General features: G+C 41.2%; 2 protein-coding genes and 1 long non-coding RNA gene across 4 annotated transcripts in view; 2 read left to right on the top strand and 1 right to left on the bottom strand.

The window, feature by feature from the left end:
* gpr4 (G protein-coupled receptor 4) overlaps positions 1-6,156 on the top strand; it is a 41,341-nt gene extending 35,185 nt beyond the window's left edge. For both annotated transcript variants that reach the window (XR_011035568.1, XR_011035567.1), the window contains one exon: positions 5,194-6,156. The gene's annotated coding sequence lies outside the window, so the exon portion shown is untranslated. The remainder of the gene's footprint in view (positions 1-5,193) is intronic.
* A 2,282-nt stretch (positions 6,157-8,438) lies between these two features.
* On the bottom strand, positions 8,439-12,758 carry LOC137596330 (uncharacterized). Its single transcript, XR_011035530.1, has 3 exons — positions 12,634-12,758; positions 11,714-11,974; positions 8,439-11,441 (listed from the first exon to the last, which is right to left on the bottom strand). It is a non-coding gene; the product is annotated as an uncharacterized lncRNA (long non-coding RNA).
* Positions 12,520-22,639, top strand: part of nova2 (NOVA alternative splicing regulator 2) — a 70,618-nt gene continuing 60,498 nt past the window's right edge. The window contains exons 1-2 of the mRNA XM_068316734.1: positions 12,520-13,389; positions 15,805-15,873. Coding sequence (XP_068172835.1) covers positions 13,233-13,389; positions 15,805-15,873 — 226 coding nt within the window. The 5' untranslated portion in view covers positions 12,520-13,232. The remainder of the gene's footprint in view (positions 13,390-15,804; positions 15,874-22,639) is intronic.

The raw sequence follows: 22,639 nt of genomic DNA, 5'->3' as shown, positions 1-22,639 counted from the left end.
ACAGGAATCTCCATGGACTATGATGTTTGCAGATGACATTGTGATCTGTAGTGAGAGCAGGGAACAGGTGGAGGAGAAGCTAGAGAGGTGGAGGTTTGTCCTGGAAAGGAGAGGAATGAAGGTTAGCCGCAGTAAGACAGAGTACATGTGTGTGAATGAGAGGGACCCAAGTGGAAGAGTGAGGCTACAGGGAGAAGAGATCAAGAAGGTGGAGGATTTTAAGTACTTAGGGTCAACAGTCCAGAGCAATGGAGAGTGTGGAAAAGAGGTGAAGAAGCGTGTAGAGGCAGGATGGAACGGGTGGAAAAAAGTGTCAGGTGTGATGTGTGATAGAAGAGTTTCAGCTAAAATGAAAGGAAAGGTGTACAAAACTGTGGTGAGACCAGCGATGTTGTTTGGTCTAGAGACAGTGTCACTGAGGAAAAGACAGGAGACAGAGCTGGAGGTAGCAGAGATGAAGATGCTGAGGTTCTCTCTGGGAGTGACCAGGAAGGATAGGATCAGGAATGAGTCCATCAGAGGGACAGCACATGTTAGAGGTTTTGGAGATAAAGTCAGAGAGGCCAGACTGAGATGGTTTGGACATGTCCAGAGGAGAGATAGTGAATATATTGGTAGAAGGATGCTGAGTTTTGAACTGCCAGGCAGGAGGCCTAGAGGAAGACCAAAGAGGAGGTTTATGGATGTAATGAGGGAAGACATGAAGGTAGTTGGTGTGAGAGAAGAGGATGCAAAGGACAGGGGTCGCCACAGCGAATCAATTGCCTCCATACAAAGGAAAGGGCTAGATGGAGGCAATTGATTCGCTGTGGCGACCCCTGAAGGGAAAAGCCGAAGTTTTCTCATCCTTTGCTGCTTGGCTGCAAGAAAACCTTTCACTTATGTGAGAATAAAGATCTGAACCCAAAATGTTGAAGGACCAGAAAGAAATGTAGATAAAAACCTGACTCTCAGCCTTTTCAAATAATATATGACTGAATGCGGTTTCTTTTAATTAATTTAAATGCTGTCAAAGCTGAATCAATTTTAATGTACTTCCTTCTCTTCATTAAAACAATTAAAATTCAGGCAATTAATTACAACTAATCAAGTGCAATAAAATCTCATTTTTATAGATCATCTTGTCTGCATGTGCAGACTCATGTCGCTAGTTTGTTCTGCAGAGGAAGATTTTTTAGAAATGTTTTTTATTAGAAACTTTCAGAGTCAAATAATACAAAACCTATTCCATAGGATGTTGGGTCCTTGAATTTGCTTTTAATGCTCTAGTTCTCACAGTGAAATCCCAGCTTTAATAAATACAGTATAATATGAAATGGGGAAAAAATCAGTATATAAAATATGCCATCAGTAAATATCTCAATAAAAAGCGGTAACAGAATGACATAATTATCAAAACATCTGCAGTTAAAGTGTCAGTTCATCATTCATACAGTGAAGTGTTTCATAAGGGGGCAAACCTCACCTGATCCAAGTGACTGAGCCTGTCCAGGAGCATAAAATCATTAAGGTTGATGGTAGTAACATCAATAAGATAATAGTTTATAATAATTGATTTTGAATGCAAGAAACAGTCAGTCAGAAAGTTTATGTTGTTTAACTTCTTCAGAGAGATTATGATCAACAGGCATCTGCCCTGAACTCTAGAAAGATAAATCCCCCCACAGAATCCAGACACTGGTGGTGGTGGCTGATGGCTCTGTTTAGACTGATGGGGCTGATAAAAGGAAATTGGTGAAATTGTGAAGGTGAGGCAGTGACCAGGAGGCTGAAAGTTTTAACTACTTGTATATGATTTGACAGTCACATTTGCAGTGTAATAATTCGACAAATAATGTTTATTTGCAGTGTAATAACATTTTCTTTCTAGGATAAGGACTTGGAAAATGAGACATGTGAAACAGTGTAGAATGAGATATTTGCTTAAGCTTCACACTTTAAAATGTTTAATGTGATTATGTGATCTTTTTAAAAAGGATTGTTTTTTATGTAATTATCTTCGAAATAAGTTCAGCAAGAGCAGCAAAAAACATCATGCTAAAACCTCCTAGAGTCAGGGTATTACCAGGTCCATGTAAGACCAGGTCAGACTTGTTCAGAGATATGTTTGACGAGTTCTTTGTGTTGGGTTGTTTCTCAGTGGGTTTTCTCTGGTGAAAAAGAGGGGAAAACATACCTTTCCTTATGCAAACACAGAATGAATTCATTGTTTCCTAATGTGTGTCATTAGGTTCCTCGTGACATTGTTATGCCCACTGTCTCAAGAACGTATGACCTGGGAAACATAGTTAGCGTCACATGATGTGCGACACCACCACTATCTCTCTGTCAAATGTGACATTTGCAATATTTTGCTCAAAGGAGGCTGTTAACATTAAGCTCACATTACTGTCTGTGTACTGTATGTATTAAATGGTTTTGGGTTTATGCAGATTTGAATTGAACTGAGCAGTTTTCTGCGTAGCTAAATTTGTAAGTTATGAATAAATGTTGTCATTGAATTATTTTTCAGAAGTTTAGTAGATAGTTAAAAATCATTCCAGGTTGTGATATAGTTTAGAAAACTAAACAAAGACAAAAGCTGTTCTTCGTTCCATCCTTTCTTTGTCGTGCCTACTTCAGCAAAGTAAACAGAATATTTTCACCGACTTGTATTTCCCAGATTTGTGAAATCCTTAACTATTTTTGACTCAACAACAACGCATAAACAACAAGGCCAAATTTCAGTAAAATCAACAACACCATTCACTGTTGTTGACATGTGTTGTAAACCCACGCATTTTAGTAAATACCAAAGATTTGATAAAGTTCAAAGAACAGCCATTTCTTCAAGTGTTGTGTATCAATCATTAGTCTTTGTGACCCACTGCCTTCATTAGCTGTAGTTTCCTCACTATGTGTCCAACATACTCACTAACCCCCGCAGATGTTTCCCGACAGTCCGCTGAGCCGGTGGTCTGTCTGTCCTGTTCTGATTGGCTGTCCTGAGGAGGAAATACTAAAAAGCTTCTGGCTGGGTAAACCCAGCCCTCTTCCTGTTAACAATTAGTCCCTTTGGTGGTGACAGAGTGAGAGTCCAGCTGTGTCACTGCAAGGTCTGTGAATGTTGGAAGAGCTAAAAAGAGAAACTGGGACAGAGAAGAGCACTGTGGATGAAGCCTGTGGTGGGACTGCAGACTAAAGTCTGACATATAGGGAATAAAAGTCCAACTGGAAACAGGGTAGCAGGACGCCGGGGCCTAGAGGGGATTAAAACTGGGATTGAGAATGTAGCTGGAATCAGAAGCAGGTAGGATAAGAGACAGCTCAACATGAATAATGGGAAAGAGATGGGCACTGGGATATTCATCTTTACGAGACTGGAATTAGCAAGATTTAAAAAAAGGACCATATTGAAACATGTTTTCAGAGGAGGAGTCAGTTTTGATTAAAAAGATCTGTACTAAAGTTGAAGTAATTTTTTTAATAATTCCTCTAGTCAGTTGAGAAAAGTAGATCAGCACGTTTAGAAGAAAAAGTAAGACAGTAAAAACTGGCAGTGCAAAATATTCACTATTCAGCACAAAAAACTTTCAAACAGCCCTAAATGTGACCTGAAGAAAACTGTTGAAGTTCCAGGAAGATCCACAGGCCGGAGAGATTGATGGCTCCTGCCGATCTGACTGCTCAGCTCTCCTCTTACGAAATATCACTATTGATTTTAATTTAATGTCAGTAGGATGGATCAGTTTAGGTAAGATGATATTCATGATGGGATGTCCCTAAAACATGCCTGAGCTTTTCAGTCAGTGTCCCAAGGCAGGTAATATTAAGTCTTCTTCTTCTCTTTTCGGCTTTTCCCTTCAGGGGTCGCCACAGCGAATCAGTTGCCTCCATCTAACCCTGTCTTCTGCATCCTCGTCTCTTACACCAGATACCTTCGTGTCCTCTTTCACTACAGCAGGAAATATTAAGTACTGTCTATTAAACTGAGGATCGCAGATCATCATCTGATGTTGTTTGCATCCAAACATAGAATTGGACAGTTATTCCAACTGCAGTGACATGCTTATTGAATTACTCAGAAGTGTACATAAATGTCATGTCCACTTTGATCCTGATTTTCTGGCCTAGGTTCACGTCTTAAAAGGAGTTGTTTTTCAAATGACTGGATTTCTGGGTCATTTTCAGTCTAGGTTTCAATCAAAATGTCCAGATGGTTTTTTCTAAGTCATTCAGGTCATGGTTCAGATTCTACTGAAGACAATTATAATAAGAAAATCAAAGATAAAGTCAGTGCCAACACTAAAACTACTAAAACGAACACAACAACAATGAATCCAATCTATTTGCCTTAAGAACTACAGTATGTGTTCAGTTCTATTACAGCTGACGGCTGTAAACTCTAGTCAGAGTTTCTCCACATGGAAGAGGAAGGAAGCGCCCAGGTTGTTGTACCTTTTCATCACAGATGTGTTGTGTAAACCAGAAGTCAGGGATCATAACATCCAACAGAAACAGAACCAGAACAAGAAAACAAACAGCCTCAATCATCTGCAAGAGAAACAACAACAGCAAAAACAACTTCCCCAGTTTCTGCTTACAAATAGTTTCCCTCCTTTTCCTGGCGTTTCTCTTCACCCAGCTATTTGTGGACCAGAGATCAGCTTTGGTTTATTTTGTACTTTCTCAGGATGATCTAATCACTCAATCAATAAACATTTGAGCAAATAGCAAATTTTATAATTATATTTTTTGTCTCATTATGCTTTACAGTCTCAGACTTTAAAAAAAGATTTGGTCTGGGATGTAAATATTTTCCCAGTCTCTTACATTTAATAAGTTTCTGTACTTTTCCTTTTTATTCCTCCCTAGGTGTGATTAAGAGATCATCAAATTCTTTGATTTTTTTTAAATTGATATAAATTTGACTTCTGTTGAAATAATTGTTTTGCTAATGAGAGGAGCAGCTCAGTTAAAAACAAGATAAATTTAAAAAAACAGCACAATATGGTCAGCAGAAAGATGCAAATCTTGCTTGTCTTCGTCAGCACTAAGAGATGTCACTGTTAACCTTGTTACACATATAGAAGTAGATTCCACTGTACGGGGGCTAACATACAACACGTCCATTGAACTCATGTGGAATCACTCAAAGCTGTCAGTGAGCTTCATCTGAGTGTGTCTCCATTTTTGTTATTTTTGTCTGTACAGAACCAGTAACAAAAGACGTTCTCACGGTATCCAGACTGGATCCATACTGAACAAACAAACTGGTGGGGCAAAAGAATATCTTCTACGTGACCATCATGTGTACCTCTGCACCAACACATTTATCTAAGGGTACAGTATTACAGTAAACACATGATCGTAATCTGATTACATGTGGATTAGAGACAATTCAATCAAATTATAATTTAACCCCTTAAAAAGATTATCCATCTGGATTTATCTTGTGAAACCAAACCCTGTGCATTGTTGATGAGCACACTGCACGTTAAGAAGTGACTTTAGAGAATTTTCAAATTTAAAAAAGAGAGTGAAGTGTGATTTTTTCACTATATACAACCTATATATTAAACAACTCACTATAATCTATTTGGGGATACCCGTCCTCCTTGTTTGTGCATCATTGTGCTAAGTTTTCTGCTTAAATCTCATTACTGACTGAAATGTGAACAGGATCGCCCTCTAGTGTTCAGAGAACGTCACGACTGACACTGACTTGGTTTCAATAAGAAAATTGCAGGGTTATGATCAGGGGCTGCTTCGGTTTGCCAAGTCTAGTCTCAGCAATATTATTCAAAATTTATCGGACTCTAATTGTGAAAGAGTGGTCCAGGGAGCGTGAGGAATCATTTTGACACATCGATTGGCCCCCACAGTCCTGAGCTTAACCCCATTCAAAGTCTATGGGATGTGCTGGAGAAGACCTTGCAGAGTGGTTTGAGTCCTATTGTCCAAATATTAATGCAATTCTGTACAGAAATAAATGCTGTGACGTTGTACGAGGTTTTTTGAAACAATGCCGCGGCAAATGCGCACCGCAATCAAAACTACAGGCAGTCCCGAAATATTAGTGTGACTTTTTTTTTGGCCGGGCAGTGTATTTCCGTCCCACACACCTGAACACCACCTGTATAATAAACATTTAAAGGAGAACAGCCGTTCATTAGTGTGATCATAAAACAATCACTTGTTGTAAGTCAGGCTCAATAAAAGTGTTTAAAAAAATTATACTGTTACTAAGGCAACCCCGGTTATTTTTTTAATTAATTAATATTACAGAGAAATCCCTGGTCTCCAGCTTCAGCTCCCATCAGAACCCTGCATTCAGATTCACATCAAGGGCTTCCTAAACTGCACCTGACCTGCTGACGTATTGGGAAGTTCAACATCTGTCTTTTCCATTAAGTCCATAACTTCATGTCACCGTGAAGAAAGATTAAACTGAACAAGGCAGAACCTGATATTTATGTCTGACATACTGTTTAATTTCATACATTATATCAACCCCTTTGCACACATACTAACTTTGTTTAGTTAAGAATGTCAGTATTTAAAGTCAGGGTTCTTATACTTGAGTATAAATCTAGCTCCGATCCAGGCGTATCGACAGGAATTAGTTAACATCACATCCAGATTGCCTGTATTTCGGGCGTAGGATGATCCTGCTGCCGCCTCCACAAAACTTTTATTATATCCTTCCATTCTCATGTCCACTCCGGGAACACGTGTCTTTTCCTGTTATCTGCTTTTCAAGTCTCAGTATGTATGAAGACATTCATGTTTCCATCCACAGATCATGCTCTAGCCTAATGGATTTCCCACATCCTACCCAGCTGTGGTTGCTGAGGGATTTGTGTTGCAACTATAACGTTTTGATAAAAATGTAATCCTGAAAGTGGCTCTAATATGACCACAGGCTCAAAATCGCTGTCATGAATGCAGAGAATTACTGTACATGAAAAACATGGACAGGCTTTCTTGACCAGATGTCTGTGTGTATTAGTCTCCTGCAGCAGGACAATGACTGGGATGGCAGCTGGCCACAAACATATGCCACATGTGTCATGTGCTGCTCATCAGCTGCTTTCAGGAGGGAGGAAGGGAATGGCCTTTTCATATTAAGAAGTGTGTTTCCACAATGTCTCTGGAAAATAAAGACAAAACCACTTTATGTCAGCCCGATAGATCGGTATGCATAAAAAATAAAATATGAAAATAAGAAAAATAAAATAAAAACATTACATTTGCACAATTATTAAGTACTGTATTGAGTACCTTTATGAACTACAAATACAGGTACTTAATAAGACAATTACAGTTTACTTTCCAAACATATTTTCATCAGGTTTGACTTAAGAAACCCTAACTGAGAACACAAAGCTGTTAGTTTATGTCGTGTTTCAGAATTCAAGCATGCCACCACATGTAACACAACCCGTCTCTTACAAGCTCCCGTCCAGCATGTTTTTGAACAAGTTGAAGACTATGAACAGAACTTTCCTTCGTGTCAAATGAACCCTGGACCTGAACCCTGAAACTGTGTTGCACGGATGATGACTCCTTGTGGAGTCAAATCCTAATAAATCCACTGAACAGTAAAACTGATGAGAGACGTTGGGCTAGCACTAGCAGTCCAAATATCCACGATGAAGATGAAGGCTGAAACATCGTACATCAAGCAGCAGATGTGTTTTCATAGGTAGTATAGTATCTGTGATGTAGCGATGGCTGGAAATCTCATTTTTGAGCTCTAGAATGCTGAGAAGATGAAGAAATCCCAAGTTGATCTCAACTGTTTCCATCTGAATGTTAACAAACTTCTTGACCTCCCTGCTTACTCAGCTGTTTGATCAAACTGGTTTTTAAACTTGTGTAGTTTTCACTCATCTTCATGATGTCATCAACATTCAGTTATTTTTTGAATCCATCCATTCATTTATCCATCCATAGATGTCAGGGGCAGCAGTCAGAGCAGGGATGTCCAGACTTCTCTCCCCCCAGACACCTCCTCGCTCTTCCAGTGGTATCCCAAGGCGTTCCCACCAGTGAAGAGACATAGTCTCTCCAGGGTGTCCTTGGTCTTCTCCAAGGCCTCCTTGGCCCTTGGGGAAGAACATTTCCCTAGGGAGGCGCCCAGGAGTCATCACCCAACACAAGGATTTAGATAGAAAAGGGGCTAAAAAATAATTCCAGAAAGATAGTTTTCCTACATTAAAATTGAAGAGATTAAGCACAGCACGTAGAAATGTGGGTCCCAAGAATGATTACAAACTGGGACAGGCCTTCTGTTAGACATGTGCATCATATACATGCAGCGCCAGCAGCATTTTAATACAGCATGCATGCAGGGTGTGGATTTATGTTAAAGCTCATAAACCTCCGCCAGAAGTGATGGAATAACTGGTTTTCACACCCAGAAGATTTACACCATCTGTCCACAATTACGGAAGTTTACGATGTTCATGCATTATCACAGGATGCGGTTTTGGTAAAAAGTAATGGTGCTGTTTAATTTTTCAAATGTAATAACCCCAGAATGAATAACTCTCATCCCATTCGTATCGCTATGACTGCCACAGACACTCCAGACAGACCTGAGTTAATGCAGCTAAGTGTATTTGAACGATAATTACATTCTATTAGGAAAGTGAAGTGTTTTAATATGAAATAACTAATGGTGCTTTCCCAATGGTTGGGTGAACTGACCCTTTGAGAGGAGTTATAACATTGTAGGACGTTGGTATGAATGACGTCAGTTGCCACTCAGAACAAGGGGGGTGTATAACGATTATCTCCTCTTCTGCATTGATGCTCCCATTGATTCCTGGCATAAAACTGCATGGGAAGACAATTATGTAAAAATGGAACTGGGAGCATTGGGGCAGCTGACTGTCTGCATGTGAACAGGATCTTAAATAATGAGCTTGACAATATGACTTTTTATATTGACACAGAGAAGACAGACTGAAAAAAACAACAACATTTGACAACCATGTGGTAAATAATATTTATTGTCCTGTTTGAGAGATGTTTTTTTAAGACAAAAGAATAAAAAGTCAGCAAGGGAAGTCATTTTATGTCTGTTTGCACATGGAGCATTATCAAGCTATAAAAAAGGCCAACAGTGCATAGCAGTAAATAAATCAAGAGACTGAACTGCCGGTTCAGACTGTTTAATTAAAATTTTTGTTGGAATATACCCCACTGTTACACAACTAACATGCAAACAGCATGTTTTTTATGCTGTTTCCAACAAAAAGTTGACACTTTTCCACATACTCAGGGCCTAATGTGCACCAGAAGAACAAAACATCAACAGAAGGAAACTGCAGTGATTGTACATCTGCATTTAGACTAGGAATACACAACGTTATTCTAGAAATATTGTTGTTTAGTTCCAATTCATACTGTTGATGTAGATTTGTCTCTTAATTGAAGACAAAGTTCATTATTTATTAACTCAAACTACACACTGCATGATCTGAGTGACAACAAGGTTATGGGAAATAACTTAATAAATAATAGTAATGGTCAAAAATAATGCTTAAGCTGTTTTTTGAATACACCAATATTGATCTTTGAAATCTATGAGACATTGTAACATATAAATTACATGGGAAGAGGACGATCTGCACATACATGAGGAAAAAGTTATTTGGAGAAGAAATTTCCAAAGACGCGATAACTGGAACCCATTAGTTAAATGACTTCACACCGTGTGATGTTCTTCTATCAGGCAACAGGGGGCAGCAGAGGCCAAACATCTCTCACGCACCGGATACATCCTGAATATACATCCAGCTGCAACCAGGCTTGATCTAACGTCAGACTGTACTGTACACACTGTACTGAACCCTGCAGGGACATGAGGTGTGAGCAGGTCACTCCTGCTGTGGAGGAGCGGATTCCTCCACAAAACTTATTTTGTTGGATTTTATTTGAATTATTGAATGGTTGTAATTGCATCTTCTTCTTTTTTTAAATTATGGAGCTGATAATGACTGATGGGATGATGTGTTTGTTTCAATCTGAATTTTATTTCATGCACTGGGTCAAACCTCAGAAAGCTTTGATGCGATACTACAGCTGGCTCGCATCTCCGCTCTTCTTCCCTTCTTCTTTTGACTCAGTACCAAACCTCCAGCCACGTAACGGATTTCATACCAGCAAATCTCCTCTGCCTTTCTGATTTATTGGCAGGAAAACTCATGAGAAACTCAGTACAGCATTCACTGGTGACTCAACTGAAGCTCTTGTATTTAAATTACAACACAGTGCAAAAAAACCGAGTTATTATAACTTTGCTTCTTCCAAATTACATGTGGTGTTCAGTATAACTTGTTAAAATTCTGAGAAGTGATTTAAGTCTTTGAGCTCAGTGTCCAAAGCCACTCTGGAGTTTGGAGATCCAAAACCATCACACTAACATCTGCTTAGAGCCCTGCCTAATAAAAAAAAACACAAGAATGCTGCTACTCTGTGCTTTACTGCTTATGGGCTACTTCACTTTTTCCATGTGTTGCTGCAGCAGCGTGGACAGTCTGGCAATGCGGGACCCTCACAGCGCTGCTTCCAACAGATTCTGTCTCTGCTCCAAAAGCGTACAAGCATGTGTCCGCCTGAAACTGTGCTACGCTCTGCACACTATGCAGAGTATCTCAAACAATTAGGTGTCGGCGTCCAGGCCTTTTGTCCCTCTGCGTGGCGCCTGCTATTTGTGGTGTAGAATCTGCTTCAGACTGCAGCCTGGGATCCATCTGCCTCTGATTTGCCACGTATTTTCAGAGCAAGACTGGCTCACCGGTGTATATCTCACAGCAATGTGAAATAGTGCAAAAGAGCTGCTTTGTGCACCTCTCTCTCTCTCTCTCCCTCTGTGTGTGTGTGTGTCTACGCGCAGGCAGCGCAATGTCACCTTGACTACAATCTACAGGAGGCATTAAGGGTGTGCTGCATCTGTATGGCGCTGGACAAGAGGAGGAGAGAGGGAGTAGAAGGCTTTTTGCTTGTCTGTCGGAGTACGTGTGTGAGAATATGCCAAATGTGTGAGCGTGTTTTTGAGTGTGTGTGTGTGTGTGTGTGAGAGAGAGAGAGAGAGAGAGAGAGAGAGAGAAAGAGAGAGAGAGAGAGAGAGAGAAAGAGTGAGGTGGGCATAGCTGTCTGAGACAGCTCACAGTGCTGGAGGATCCCTCTTCAGATCCAGGCGGAGCGACGTAGAGATGTCAGGCACACCGCTCACAGGTGGGTCACACAGCAGCTGAGGTGACAGGTGAGACAGGCCAGGTGCTCAGATTTCAAGCTTCCCGTCTTATAGGGATGCTGTCAGTGGCAGATCTGCATTATGATCATGCAAAAGTACCAAACTTTGTCATTGTGTTCTTCTTTTCTGGTGCAGGTAGAGGCTGATCAGGCCTGCAAGTCTGGCCTGAGGGTCATCAGGGCTGGTCAAAACACTTTCAAATGATTAAAAAAAAAAAAAAATCTGTTACATTTGAAACTACAACGATCTCAATGGACAAACCACCACCATAAAGCTGTGAACTAAAATATACTTTGAATTTTAATAAATGCTGCTATTTGTGCATTATTCAAATGTGACAGTAGAGTAATTCTCAAAAGCCTGACTTGCTGATTTCTATTAAAAATTCTATTAAATCTAGATAAATGGGGACCCGCTCTCCTGCAGGACTCCAGGTGTGTTGGACACCCCAGGAGCGTTACAGACCTTCAGACGGCTGCATCGGGACCTTCAGGCTCCCGTTCGACCATAATTGTATTTGCTGCGGCTTCATCGGAGTAGAAATACCCTCGCCGCATCCTTTCCTCTCCGTCATGTGACTCCGCCAGGCGAATATATTTGTGTCCCTTCGTTTGCCGGAGAAAGGCTGCCTCGGCCAATCAGAGGCGTCGCTTTCCTCAATTCCCCGCTTTCGCTCTCGTGATGCGTTCAGGTAACGTTAGTCCAGAGGAGTTCGTGTCAGAACCGCTGCAAGACAATGATTCGGTGTTTACGTGACTGTATTTGAGTTCAAGAGATGAAATATTTGTTTGACAGAGGATTGGTTTTTCAAAACGTCATCTGAAGCAATGCGCTTTCATTTTACATTTGGGTGTTTCATTAATTTCACCACAACATGCAGAAATTTTTTTTCAAAGCAATCGCGTGGTTTGTCATTTGTCAAGTCATTTATGCACTCACAACTCATCTATACCTTGAAACAAAAATAAACCTGCTTCACAAATGTCAGTTTCAGCATATCAACCGAAAACGAAAGCAATCAAACAAACCTAATTTTTACAATTAAAAATATTTAAAAAATTTTACGGGATACACTTAAAGGCATCTTGGGGCCTTGTGACGTCAGCAGCTCCCCTGCGCTCCCTCTAGCAGCCAGTCAGAGGAGGGATGCTCTGAACGCAAGACTGCAGCATCTTCAGCGAGAGAGAACGAGCAGTAAAAAACGTCTCTTTCTCTGCGTGTTCCCCCCAGCTCCACGTCTCCGGACCCCCCCCCTTCAAACACCCCATCACCCCCGGGTGTCTCCACGATCGGAGCCAGGACACAGGATAAGGAGGAAGAATTTGTTATTAGCCTACCAGTAACGAATCGGATTTTTTTTTTTGTATCACTGTTGCTTCACCAACCTTGATTTTCTTTTTTTTTTTTTTCTTTTTTTCGTCTGAATTCGCCTCTTTGGCCATCGGTTGTGGTTTTTAATTTTCTTTTATTTATTGTTCCGTTTCGCTGGCTGTTGCAGAGGAGCGCCACCATCCTGCACTGCCTGACATGAGAAGCCCTTTTATCCGGTTGCAGCGGAATGACACACTTATCCTAGCCCGCATATCAGGTTGATGGGAGACTGGCGCTCCATTTGCACATTTTAGTAGCGTAGATCTTAGTCCATCTGAAGAGTTTTTTTTTCGGATTTTTCCCGCTCTGAGCCGAACATCCGCCCCGCTCCAGCGTTTCTTTCTTTCTGCATCTACAAAGCATCTCTGTACGCACGGCGCGCCACGGAGAAACGCGCAGCTAACCCTTCTCGTCCGTAACAAAACAGGCGTATTTTCCTAATTCCTAAATCGCTTTTGTCTTCTTCAAGGACTCAGCTGCACGTCTACGCTGCGTAAAAAAAAAAAAAAAAAAAAAAAAGAAAGAAAGAAAGAAGGAAAGAAAGAAAGAAAACGGGAAAGGGGGGGGATTTAAACGCAAACGCAGCCCAAGCATCCAAGACCAAGCTCTAAAAATGATGGCCGGCGGAGCAGTACAGCAAAACGGGATTTTCTCAAATCCTCACCATCACAGTCAACAACCACACATGGAGTCCGATCCTCCGGACTCACGTAAAAGACCCCTGGAGACTCCGACGGAGGCCAGCAGCACCAAACGTACAAACACGGGAGGTAAGAGCGGCGATGGGGATGCGGGAGAGCTGTTCCGAGTTGCGGTGAATGGTGCTTCGTCCTGAGGACAGGAAGACAGAAAAGGAAAGCAGGTTGATCTGATTCTTGACGTAGATAGAAGCATGGTACAAGAAGGAATTTGCGCTTCAAATTCGTAGTTGTGTAGATACAGAAAACACGGGTGTTTTTATTCGCGTTCTACTTCACCATTTATTTCCCTTTAGAATTAAAATAATCATGGCCCGCCTGCGTTTGATGGAAAGGAAACAATGAGGTGGGTTTAAGGGAGGGGGGTGGGGGGTTGGAGGGAAGGCGCCGGTTCCCTTTTCGCGCACATCCAGACTGTTTTAACCTGATTTTGGATCCACTGAGTCGGTGGGTTCTATTGCGTCTTAAGATTTCCACGCAGTCACAGCGGCCATGCTGGAGCCCAAAAAGAAGGATGTAAACAAGTGAAAGCCAGATCGGGCTGGTGCGTGATGGCTCTCATCCCGTCGACGGATGACCTTGTGATAATCTCACACATCAGCCACCATCTCTGCTTTTGTGTACAATTACACAAGCGGATAAACAGGCGGACTTGTATCCACAGCAGACCCACGGACAGTCAGACAGAACAAGGGGAATCCAGTATCTCTGTGTTATGTAGTTTGTCAGTGCCTGTATATTCTAATCATGCTTTGCTGTCCTGATTTAATAACCTCACCAGGGGAGCTTTTTTTTCCTCTTAATTGTCCAAATATGTTTCTTCATTATTCTATGGTTTTTGGATAAAATACAGGATATGTCACCATGGCAATCACCATATTTGGTTTTTGTTTACATGCTGTCATGCGCCAAGCATTCCCATCATCCGACATTACAACCATCAGTAGCCCCTGCTGGACAGGACATGCACACCCTCATGGACATTATTTGGACATGGACTACACCTCTGAGTTTATTTTCAAAATGTGTTCAGTGAGTGAAGAGATGATGATGATGATGATGATGATGATGTTGGCAGCTGAAGATTCTGAGTGTACCAAAGTCTTTCACTCTCAGAGCAGGCTGTTAAATCTGACTGTCTCCAATAATAGTAGTGTGGATGTCTGCTCAGGAGACAAAGAGAAACAAGTCAGTAACAAGGCTGAGAAAGATATTCTATTATATATAAGTCACAGATATTTAATCAACCCTTAAATTCACATTTGGAACAAGGATGGCATCAAATTTAAAAAAAAGACCTATAGCAATAATTTAGCCAACTTGCTCCTTTAATTTTAACATTAGACAAGTGTTGTCTACTATGAATTATATGAATGTCATTATACTTCACTCTTCCAGCTACAAACCTAATTATATAATTTTCAAAAATTTGTAATGTTTCTAGACAAAAACACTAAACTGTCACAGTGCTTGACTCTTAACAGGGTATAAAATAAATTATAGATGCTGGAATTAAACATAAAATCTGAGTTTTGTAAAGAAATTTTCATTTATGAAAAAAAATATGCAAAAACATTGAGAAAAACCTCCGTGATATTTTTAGTGTTGAAGTACAGATTGAACCATTTAAACCTGGTTTTTTAACCTTATCTATATTTTTGGGTTCAGGGATCTTTACCAGCAATGACAGGAAATATCAGGACAGTCATTTTTAACAGTTTCTTCAGCTCCCGTTGGGAAACATGACAGCTGTCCTCAGGAGTATTGGAGCTACGGCTGAGGAGGGGGTAAGCTGCAGGTTAGCAGGACTTGTTTAATGGCAGATCGATGCAGCACTCGGAGCACTAAAGGCCCCTCTATTCTGTATGCATACACTCAAGGCTCCCCCCCTCCCCCCAGGGACCATCCTCCTGCCTGTATAACAGTCAAGGCAGCTCGTCCATTTAGACAAATGAAAAGGCTGTGATGATGATGATGATGAGCATGGCCAACCAGGCTTTTACTCAGGCGGGGAGGACGGCTTCGATGCCGCCATGCAGGTCAACACTCCATCAGCCGACAGCAGGTTGATGATCACAGGACATTTGGTTCAAAATGAACCAGCCGCTCTCACACGCTTCACTGCAGCCCCCGATAAACAAGGAAGAGGAATTAGAGCTTGGTTGCACTGACAGTAAATTCACTTCTGCTAAGACAAAAAAAAAAGTACTTTACAGATTACATGGTGAATAATTCTTGAAGGTCTTCATTATGAGTGACATTTGCAGCTTGAGTTAATGAGATGGCACAAATGACCCTAAATGATTATTTCATTCTATTAAGCATATAATGCGCAAACTGTTTATATTTTTGGCCCTTTGGTTGAGAAAATTCAATCACATTGTTGTAGAAGACAACTTGCTGCTAAGAGATCTTAATAATGGTTGTTTCTCTGAATGATTAGCTTACACCACACACTCCCCACCCCTGTGCTTCCTCTCTCTGTAGTGGCCTTCCTGCAGCCCCTATTTGAAACTGAAGGCATTGTATTCCCTCACCAAGAAACTGAGACTCATGGTAAGAGAGACTTTGATTTTGATCTTCTACCTGTTTTATTATCTTTACTGTAATCTTCTTGAATGCTGGAGTGATTCAGAAGTGACAACGTAGACATATTGAGTTCTCTAAGGCCAAATTCTGCAGAGTGATCAGGGTAAAGTCTTTAACTGAGGTTTGACTGCTGCAGGGCCTGACCTTTACATTGAAAGTAACATCTAACACCTTCATATTCTACTCATGGTGCATGTTGATATTGTTTATATTGTATGTTATCAATTCCATGACATCCATTTTCATGTTTTCTTTATACAAATCAGTGTTTCTTTTATCATGATGCCCAAAAATGACTGCATAGATGAGTCCAGAGGACCTTTGACCTCATGCTAGCCATATCATCAAAGCATCCAGGTTTATGACTGTTGATCTATTGCTGAAACATTCAATCAATGGCGTCTTTCAAGTGTGATGGATGATGGCAGCAGCGTGCACTATGCAGCGGCTGGGGGGGGGGGTTGAAACCATGTAACTGTTTTTCCTTTTCCACAGGTAATCAGAACTGAATGTTTAGAGCTGTGAACAAAATACCAAAGCTTTTATATGTCTTCATTGGGTCAGAAAATGTTACAGACATGTTTTAAGAAACAACTGCAGCTTCGAAACAGATCCAGATGTAAAGTTGAAGTGTTTTCCATCAGATCTGTGTGAACCAGACGAGGAAACAAACGTCCGACCCGACATGAACACTTCAATTTTTCCTCTGATTTTCTAGTTGGTTTAAATCCAGGATTTGTGTGTGTGAGAGAGAGAGGGAGGAAAATAAGATTCAAAATTAGGGAAAGAGAGCTGATCAGCTGTTGGTACAGAAGGGGTGGGACAATATGGGACCACTGTAAAGGGGGGGGGGGTCATAAATCACATGTCCATCTTACAAAAGCTGAAGGTCTTAAAGAAGAAAAGATCAATGCGGGTCTTCAGTAGCTGGTGTTCGCTGCCCTCCACCCCCATCAGCCCTTTAATCTACCAACCCAAACCAGCGCCCACCCCCCATTACCCCGACCCAGCAGGGTCCCCCCCTCACATTAAAGGAATTCGGATTTTCCTCTAATCATGTACATATATGATCAGAGACTTTTAATGAGGTCATTGTTAATATTTGATTTAGTTTCAAGTTTAAGCTTGGATCATTTTCAAAGCCTGACTCACGATTGGCTAAAGGAGGAACAGTCGTATAGTAACGGCATTAATTTGATACAATCGTTTTACTGCGCAGGGTTTTTATCTTAAATTAGACATCGTGTATTTATATGAATATTAAAATAAACCCAGGGAAGAGGAGGAATACATTAATTCTGCTATGGTAGAACATAGTTTACAGCAACAGTGTTGTTGTTCAGTCAGATTTACAGTATTAAGTAGTCAAAATGATTGAGAGCGTCTCATCCTTCATAAGAGAAGCTGAAAATGCCTTAAATCATCTTAACTATATCACAAAATATTCACTTCATTAGAAGAGATGCAGCGATTGAAATAGAGTCTGTCTTGCTTTTGCAGCATTTTGATATGATGTGTTTACATTTTAGTCTTTCTTAGACATCAAATGAAACTGATCTAGTCTTTCATCCAACACTTTTGTCTCTTGTTAGTGCCTTCAGATGCCTTCAGATATTCGTCAAGGCTCCTCCATCTAACCTTATTACAGTATAACCGATCCTGACGCTGCAGTATCTCTCAGCCTGTTAGAAATCAGTTAGATGTGGTCCGTTCAGAACAAACGCAGCTCTCAAGGCAAAAACTGCTTGTATAAGCCATTAAGAAGTCTTATATAAGCGCAAGCAAAATAAATTGGATGTTTTTGTTATTTTGATTTTCATGTAGACGGTCAGATAATAAACGTGTGTGGGAACGCCTCCAGAGTGACCTGTCCTTCATATTATCACACCTCCTCTCCTCTCCTCTCCTCTCCTCTCCTCTCCTCTCCTCTCCTCTCCTCTCCCCTCCCCTCCCCTCCCCTCCCCTCCCCTCCCCTCCCCTCCCCTCCTCTCCTCTCCTCTCCTCTCCTCTCCTCTCCTCTCCTCTCCTCTCCTCTCCTCTCCTCTCCTCTCCTCTCCTCTCCTCTCCTCTCCTGTCTCTAAGATATAATACATTCATTTAGTAAATGGATGCAGTGGTGAGTCGTTTGGATGAAAGGGGAGCCTTGAAATGTCCTTGCCAAGTGACATTAGGGGTCTAGCAAAAGTACTGAAGTTTTTGTGTGTGTGTGTGTGTGTGTGTGTGTGTGTGCGTGTGTGTGTGTGTGTGTGTGTGTGAGTGTGAGTGAGCTAAACTTCAATGAGAGATGAAAACAGTAAATATTGAGACGATGCGTTCTGCTGCATACATGTACATGGACGCTGTCTGTTGAACATTGACGGCAGAGGACACGGCCATTGGTGCTATTGATCCAAGTGCTTTCTGTGGCTCCTGATGCTGAACGAAGCATCTTTTTTCGGATCGTTTGAATAAAGGAGAACTGCCTCCCTCAGATTGATTGACTGTCCGGGTTGAGGAAGGAGAGGCCCCTCTTTTGGCTTTAATATCGGCAGCAGACAGGGGGTAACACACCATTAAAATCCCAAGCACATAATAAATTGATATTGTAGTCAAAGTTTTTTTCATTTCATGCATTCATTGTTAGAATTCCAAGCATCCGTGCTGTAATGAAACACATTGGTTATGCAGCTTCGTCCCTGAGTGTTTGGTGGCTGCTCTCTCGCCCCTGTGCCATTCGCTCCATCCTGCTCCTACTTCCACCTAACGTGACTGCAGACTCCTCTTGTCCTCCTTCACCCTCATCCTCCCATCATTTCACCCTCCAACCCAACCACTTCATCAGTTGCAGTCTGCCTTTGACAGCGCTTGACGATGACAACCTTTCCTGAGACAGTTGATCAATTTGTCGCCGCGGTCGACACCGCCAGTGGTAGCTGTGATTCTCCTCCTCCACACTATTCCTTTTTTTTTTTTTTTTTCGAAACCACTGCGTCAAAGTAAAAAAAAGAAAAAAAAAAGAAGCCATTGTAGAGGGTGGGGTGAAAGGGAAGAGAGAGAGGATGGGATATACCCATAAAGGAAGGCGTGTGATTGGTGGGATGAGACGCCAGTCACAGCTAGGGAGACGCTGATAGGCGAGAAGAGTGAAACGATGAATATGGATAAGGGAGCGATGAAAGGGCCGATGCAGAGAGGATGACTGGAGGGACCCCATCCTCCAAATAGCCTTGGTCCACGAACAATACACACCGGCTTTCTATCTTCCTCACACACACACGCACACACACACACACACGCACACACACACACACACACACACACACACACACACACACACACACACACACAGCAAAGCGAGAGAAAGAAGTCTGCTCATTTGGTTATCTTTGTTAGCGTACCCACCGTGTCCGCCTCAATTTCCACGCAGACTTCATGATAATGAGGATCATTTCTGTAGGGAGGCCTTTTCACTAAACCTCTATTCAAACTTTATTTCTGGACCCGTATGATGTTCTTCTTCACATAACCACATTGGATCAGTATTTATGATAAATAGATGGTATTACCTCATCTGTTATTGCCAAAGACATTCCTTTCTTATTTCCAGTTCCACAGTTCTTGGATACTTCATGTTTTAGAATTTCAAAAATAACCTTTGGATTTAGGTGGCAAACCGTTTTCTAGAAGTCACCACGTAATGAAGGGTTCTTCTGTTTCGATAAAATAAATTGATAGAGGGAAACAAGTGGATTTTTAAGAACACGCGTATCTTCAATTTGCTATTTCTGACTTCAAAATTTAAATTTAAAAAAAGGATGTCAGGTATTGATATCCAGCATTTCTGCATTAAATTTATCAGCAGCATCTCCACAATTCTGATTGGGATGTTTACAGATTTGATAAAAATCATCTTTACTCCATTTTTTTCTCTAAATATTTTAAATTTAAAGGGTCACAAGGATGTTCGGGTTCTTGTTCATTTGAAAGCCACACTGAAGGCCACGCTTTAAATGACATGAATATAAAAACATGCAGACGCTGCAGAGGAGATAACAGTATAGAGAGTAATGTTCCCTCCTGCTTGCCGTACTCTGCTGTCTCTGTGTTTATGAGTGACAGTGGCCATCTTTCAAAATGAAGACAGCTGGTTAGAGCCTCACTGCTGGAGAGCTTTTCGTGTGTGTGTGTGTGTGTGTGTGTGTGTGTGTGTGTGTGTGTGTGTGTGTGTGTGTGTGTGTGTGTGTGTGTGTGTGTGTGTGTGTGTGTGTGTGTGTGTGTGTGAAAGCTGCCTCCCAACAAAAGAGCAGAGGACTGGTGGGGGTGTGTTAGACAAATCCTACCCCCCTTAACCCTCCCTTCTTAGGGGAGATGAATATTTTCCAAGTCTCCAGAGGTCAGAGCCTCTGTACCAAAGCCTGCTCTTCAAATGCGGCTGCGTTCACACAGCAAAGGCTCAGACAATTGTGAGAATCACAAAAAACTGAGCTAGTCTGCTCAGGTCATGTGACCCATTTTAGTTTATAATGGTAGATTGCAAGATATATACAGTATATATATATAGTATATATATATACAGTATATATATATATGTATATTTATATAAATATATGTATATATATAATCAGTCTGTCATTTTATGAACATGAAAATGCAGCACAATCAAACATAAAAATTCCATCTTGTGCTGTTAAAAGTAAAAGAAATTGTGCCAAGAGCAATTGGCGAGCCAATTATTTTTTTTCTTCAATTTTTCCACGTGTATTTCAATGATGTGTGACTGTGCCACACTCAGCCTCTGGACAGATATTGTGATTGCACAGCTGCAGGACTGCCTCTTCTGGAGGACTGCTAGAGATGGTTTGTAATATCTGGACTGTCATCAGGCTCTTGTAGAGCTCTCTGCACGCCACCTAAAGTTATTTTCATTTTGTTTCGTTTATTTTCATGCTGTTATAAATGTATTTAGTGGGGAGACTGTAGAGAACAAACCTGCTTGAGTTTCTCTGCAGCTCTTCAGACTCTATCTAAAATCCATTGGCAGCATAATGAAGTGGTTGCACATGTAGGTCACAAAGGCTGTGTTCCGAAGAAGTAACTTTATGTATATTTGTAGTAACAGGATGCACAGTGGGATTCGTGATCTAAAGCCCCCCCTGAGTCTATCCCTGCAGGCTTGTGGACACCAGATCCTGGGATTTGAGCCTCCAATCCCACAGCATTGAGAGCCTATTCTGGGCCTGGCGGGTCTGCAGGGGCCTTAGCAACAGATTGGACTGTTTACCCAGGCAGTTATGTTGTGGTGGAAAACCATTTATTATTTACTGTGAATGACCTCTGTGCCCACCAGATCCCAAACCCCTTTTTTTCTTCACTCACAGATACGTAAAGATGAACTCATAAATGTGCAGTTTTTACACAGTTTGATCAACGAATGCGGACGTTGGTTTTCTCCACATACAAACACACAGCAGGGTGGAGAGCGGCTACTCTAAGCCTCTCTCTGACTTCACTGCTTTGGCTGCTTGTTCCCAGTGTAACACACTTTCTTGGCGTAGTGGGTTGGCCACACATTCATCACACACAGTTACACAAAGACACACACAGACACACACAGACACACGCACACACACACACAGACGTGAGGAAATAATAGCAATTTTATTTCATCGCTTTGACTTGGAAAAGGAAATGCGTGTTTGTCCTGTGTGCTGTCATGGCAGGGATTGTGTGAGTGTGTGTGTGCTTTTGAGTTGTGAAAACAGAGGCCTTCATCACAGCAACCAGTAGGAAACCATGCAGTCACACAGCTGCACACACACGTACGCTCCATACGTACTCAGTGCTGCAGACGCGGGTGGTTTGATTTTGCTATCCCTCAGCGTAAGCATGTATCAGTGTGTTTGGGGGTTGTGTTGTTGAAAGGATGGAGCGGCGAGGTCTGACACGGTGAAGAAAATATTTTGGAAATCTTCAAAAGGAAAAGGACATCTTTAGCTCCATTAGTGTGTTCATTTTATTTCCATCTGCAAGGTAATACAGATATAATATCATGTCTGTGATGTTAACTTGGTGTTATTGGGGTTTATATTTTAGGAGGTAGGTATCTGTGGACTTATTGTATAATCATGTGAACCAGTGGGAAAATGACTATGAAAATATTTATATTACTACAAACTCTGTTTTTTTGAGATGTAGTTCAAATGAATATAAGATGGATAATATGCAAACAGTCGTTTCTCAAAGGCGTTCATGGTATTGCATTTTACATAAAAAGTGACCATATGGAAGACATGGCCTTGTGAGCAAAATTCTGTTTTTAGAATTTTTTCCTCTGCCTATTTCTTCTATTTGAAGTTACAGACATGACCTGAGGGTTGATTTCTGATTTACAATTTGAAGACCATCTCAAGACAACATTTATTTAAGGCACACTAAGCCATGAACCCTAAACCACTGTCAGACAAAGCTGTGTGAACTCAGGAGTAACTTTTTCAGTTGTCTGTTGTTCTCTAATTGACATTAACATTATTATTTCATTTTTTAGTGTCCATCCTTTTAACAGCCCCATAAAGTACCCTGTCTATTCTGCATGACAGCTAATTCATTAAGACATAATCAGTAATAAGTATTTAATAAGTATTGCTCTTGTTCTCATTTGGACTGAAAGTTTTGGTGTTCATTATGCTGTCATGGTGAAAGAGCCTCAGCACAAAGGGGTCTGAGATGCTGGATGTCTGCTGGTGCTTTTAATGCT

Source organism: Antennarius striatus, chromosome 6, assembly GCF_040054535.1.
Source record: "Antennarius striatus isolate MH-2024 chromosome 6, ASM4005453v1, whole genome shotgun sequence".
In the NCBI taxonomy this organism is placed as follows: Eukaryota; Metazoa; Chordata; class Actinopteri; order Lophiiformes; family Antennariidae; genus Antennarius; species Antennarius striatus.
This window is presented reverse-complemented; position numbering and strand designations above follow the sequence as displayed.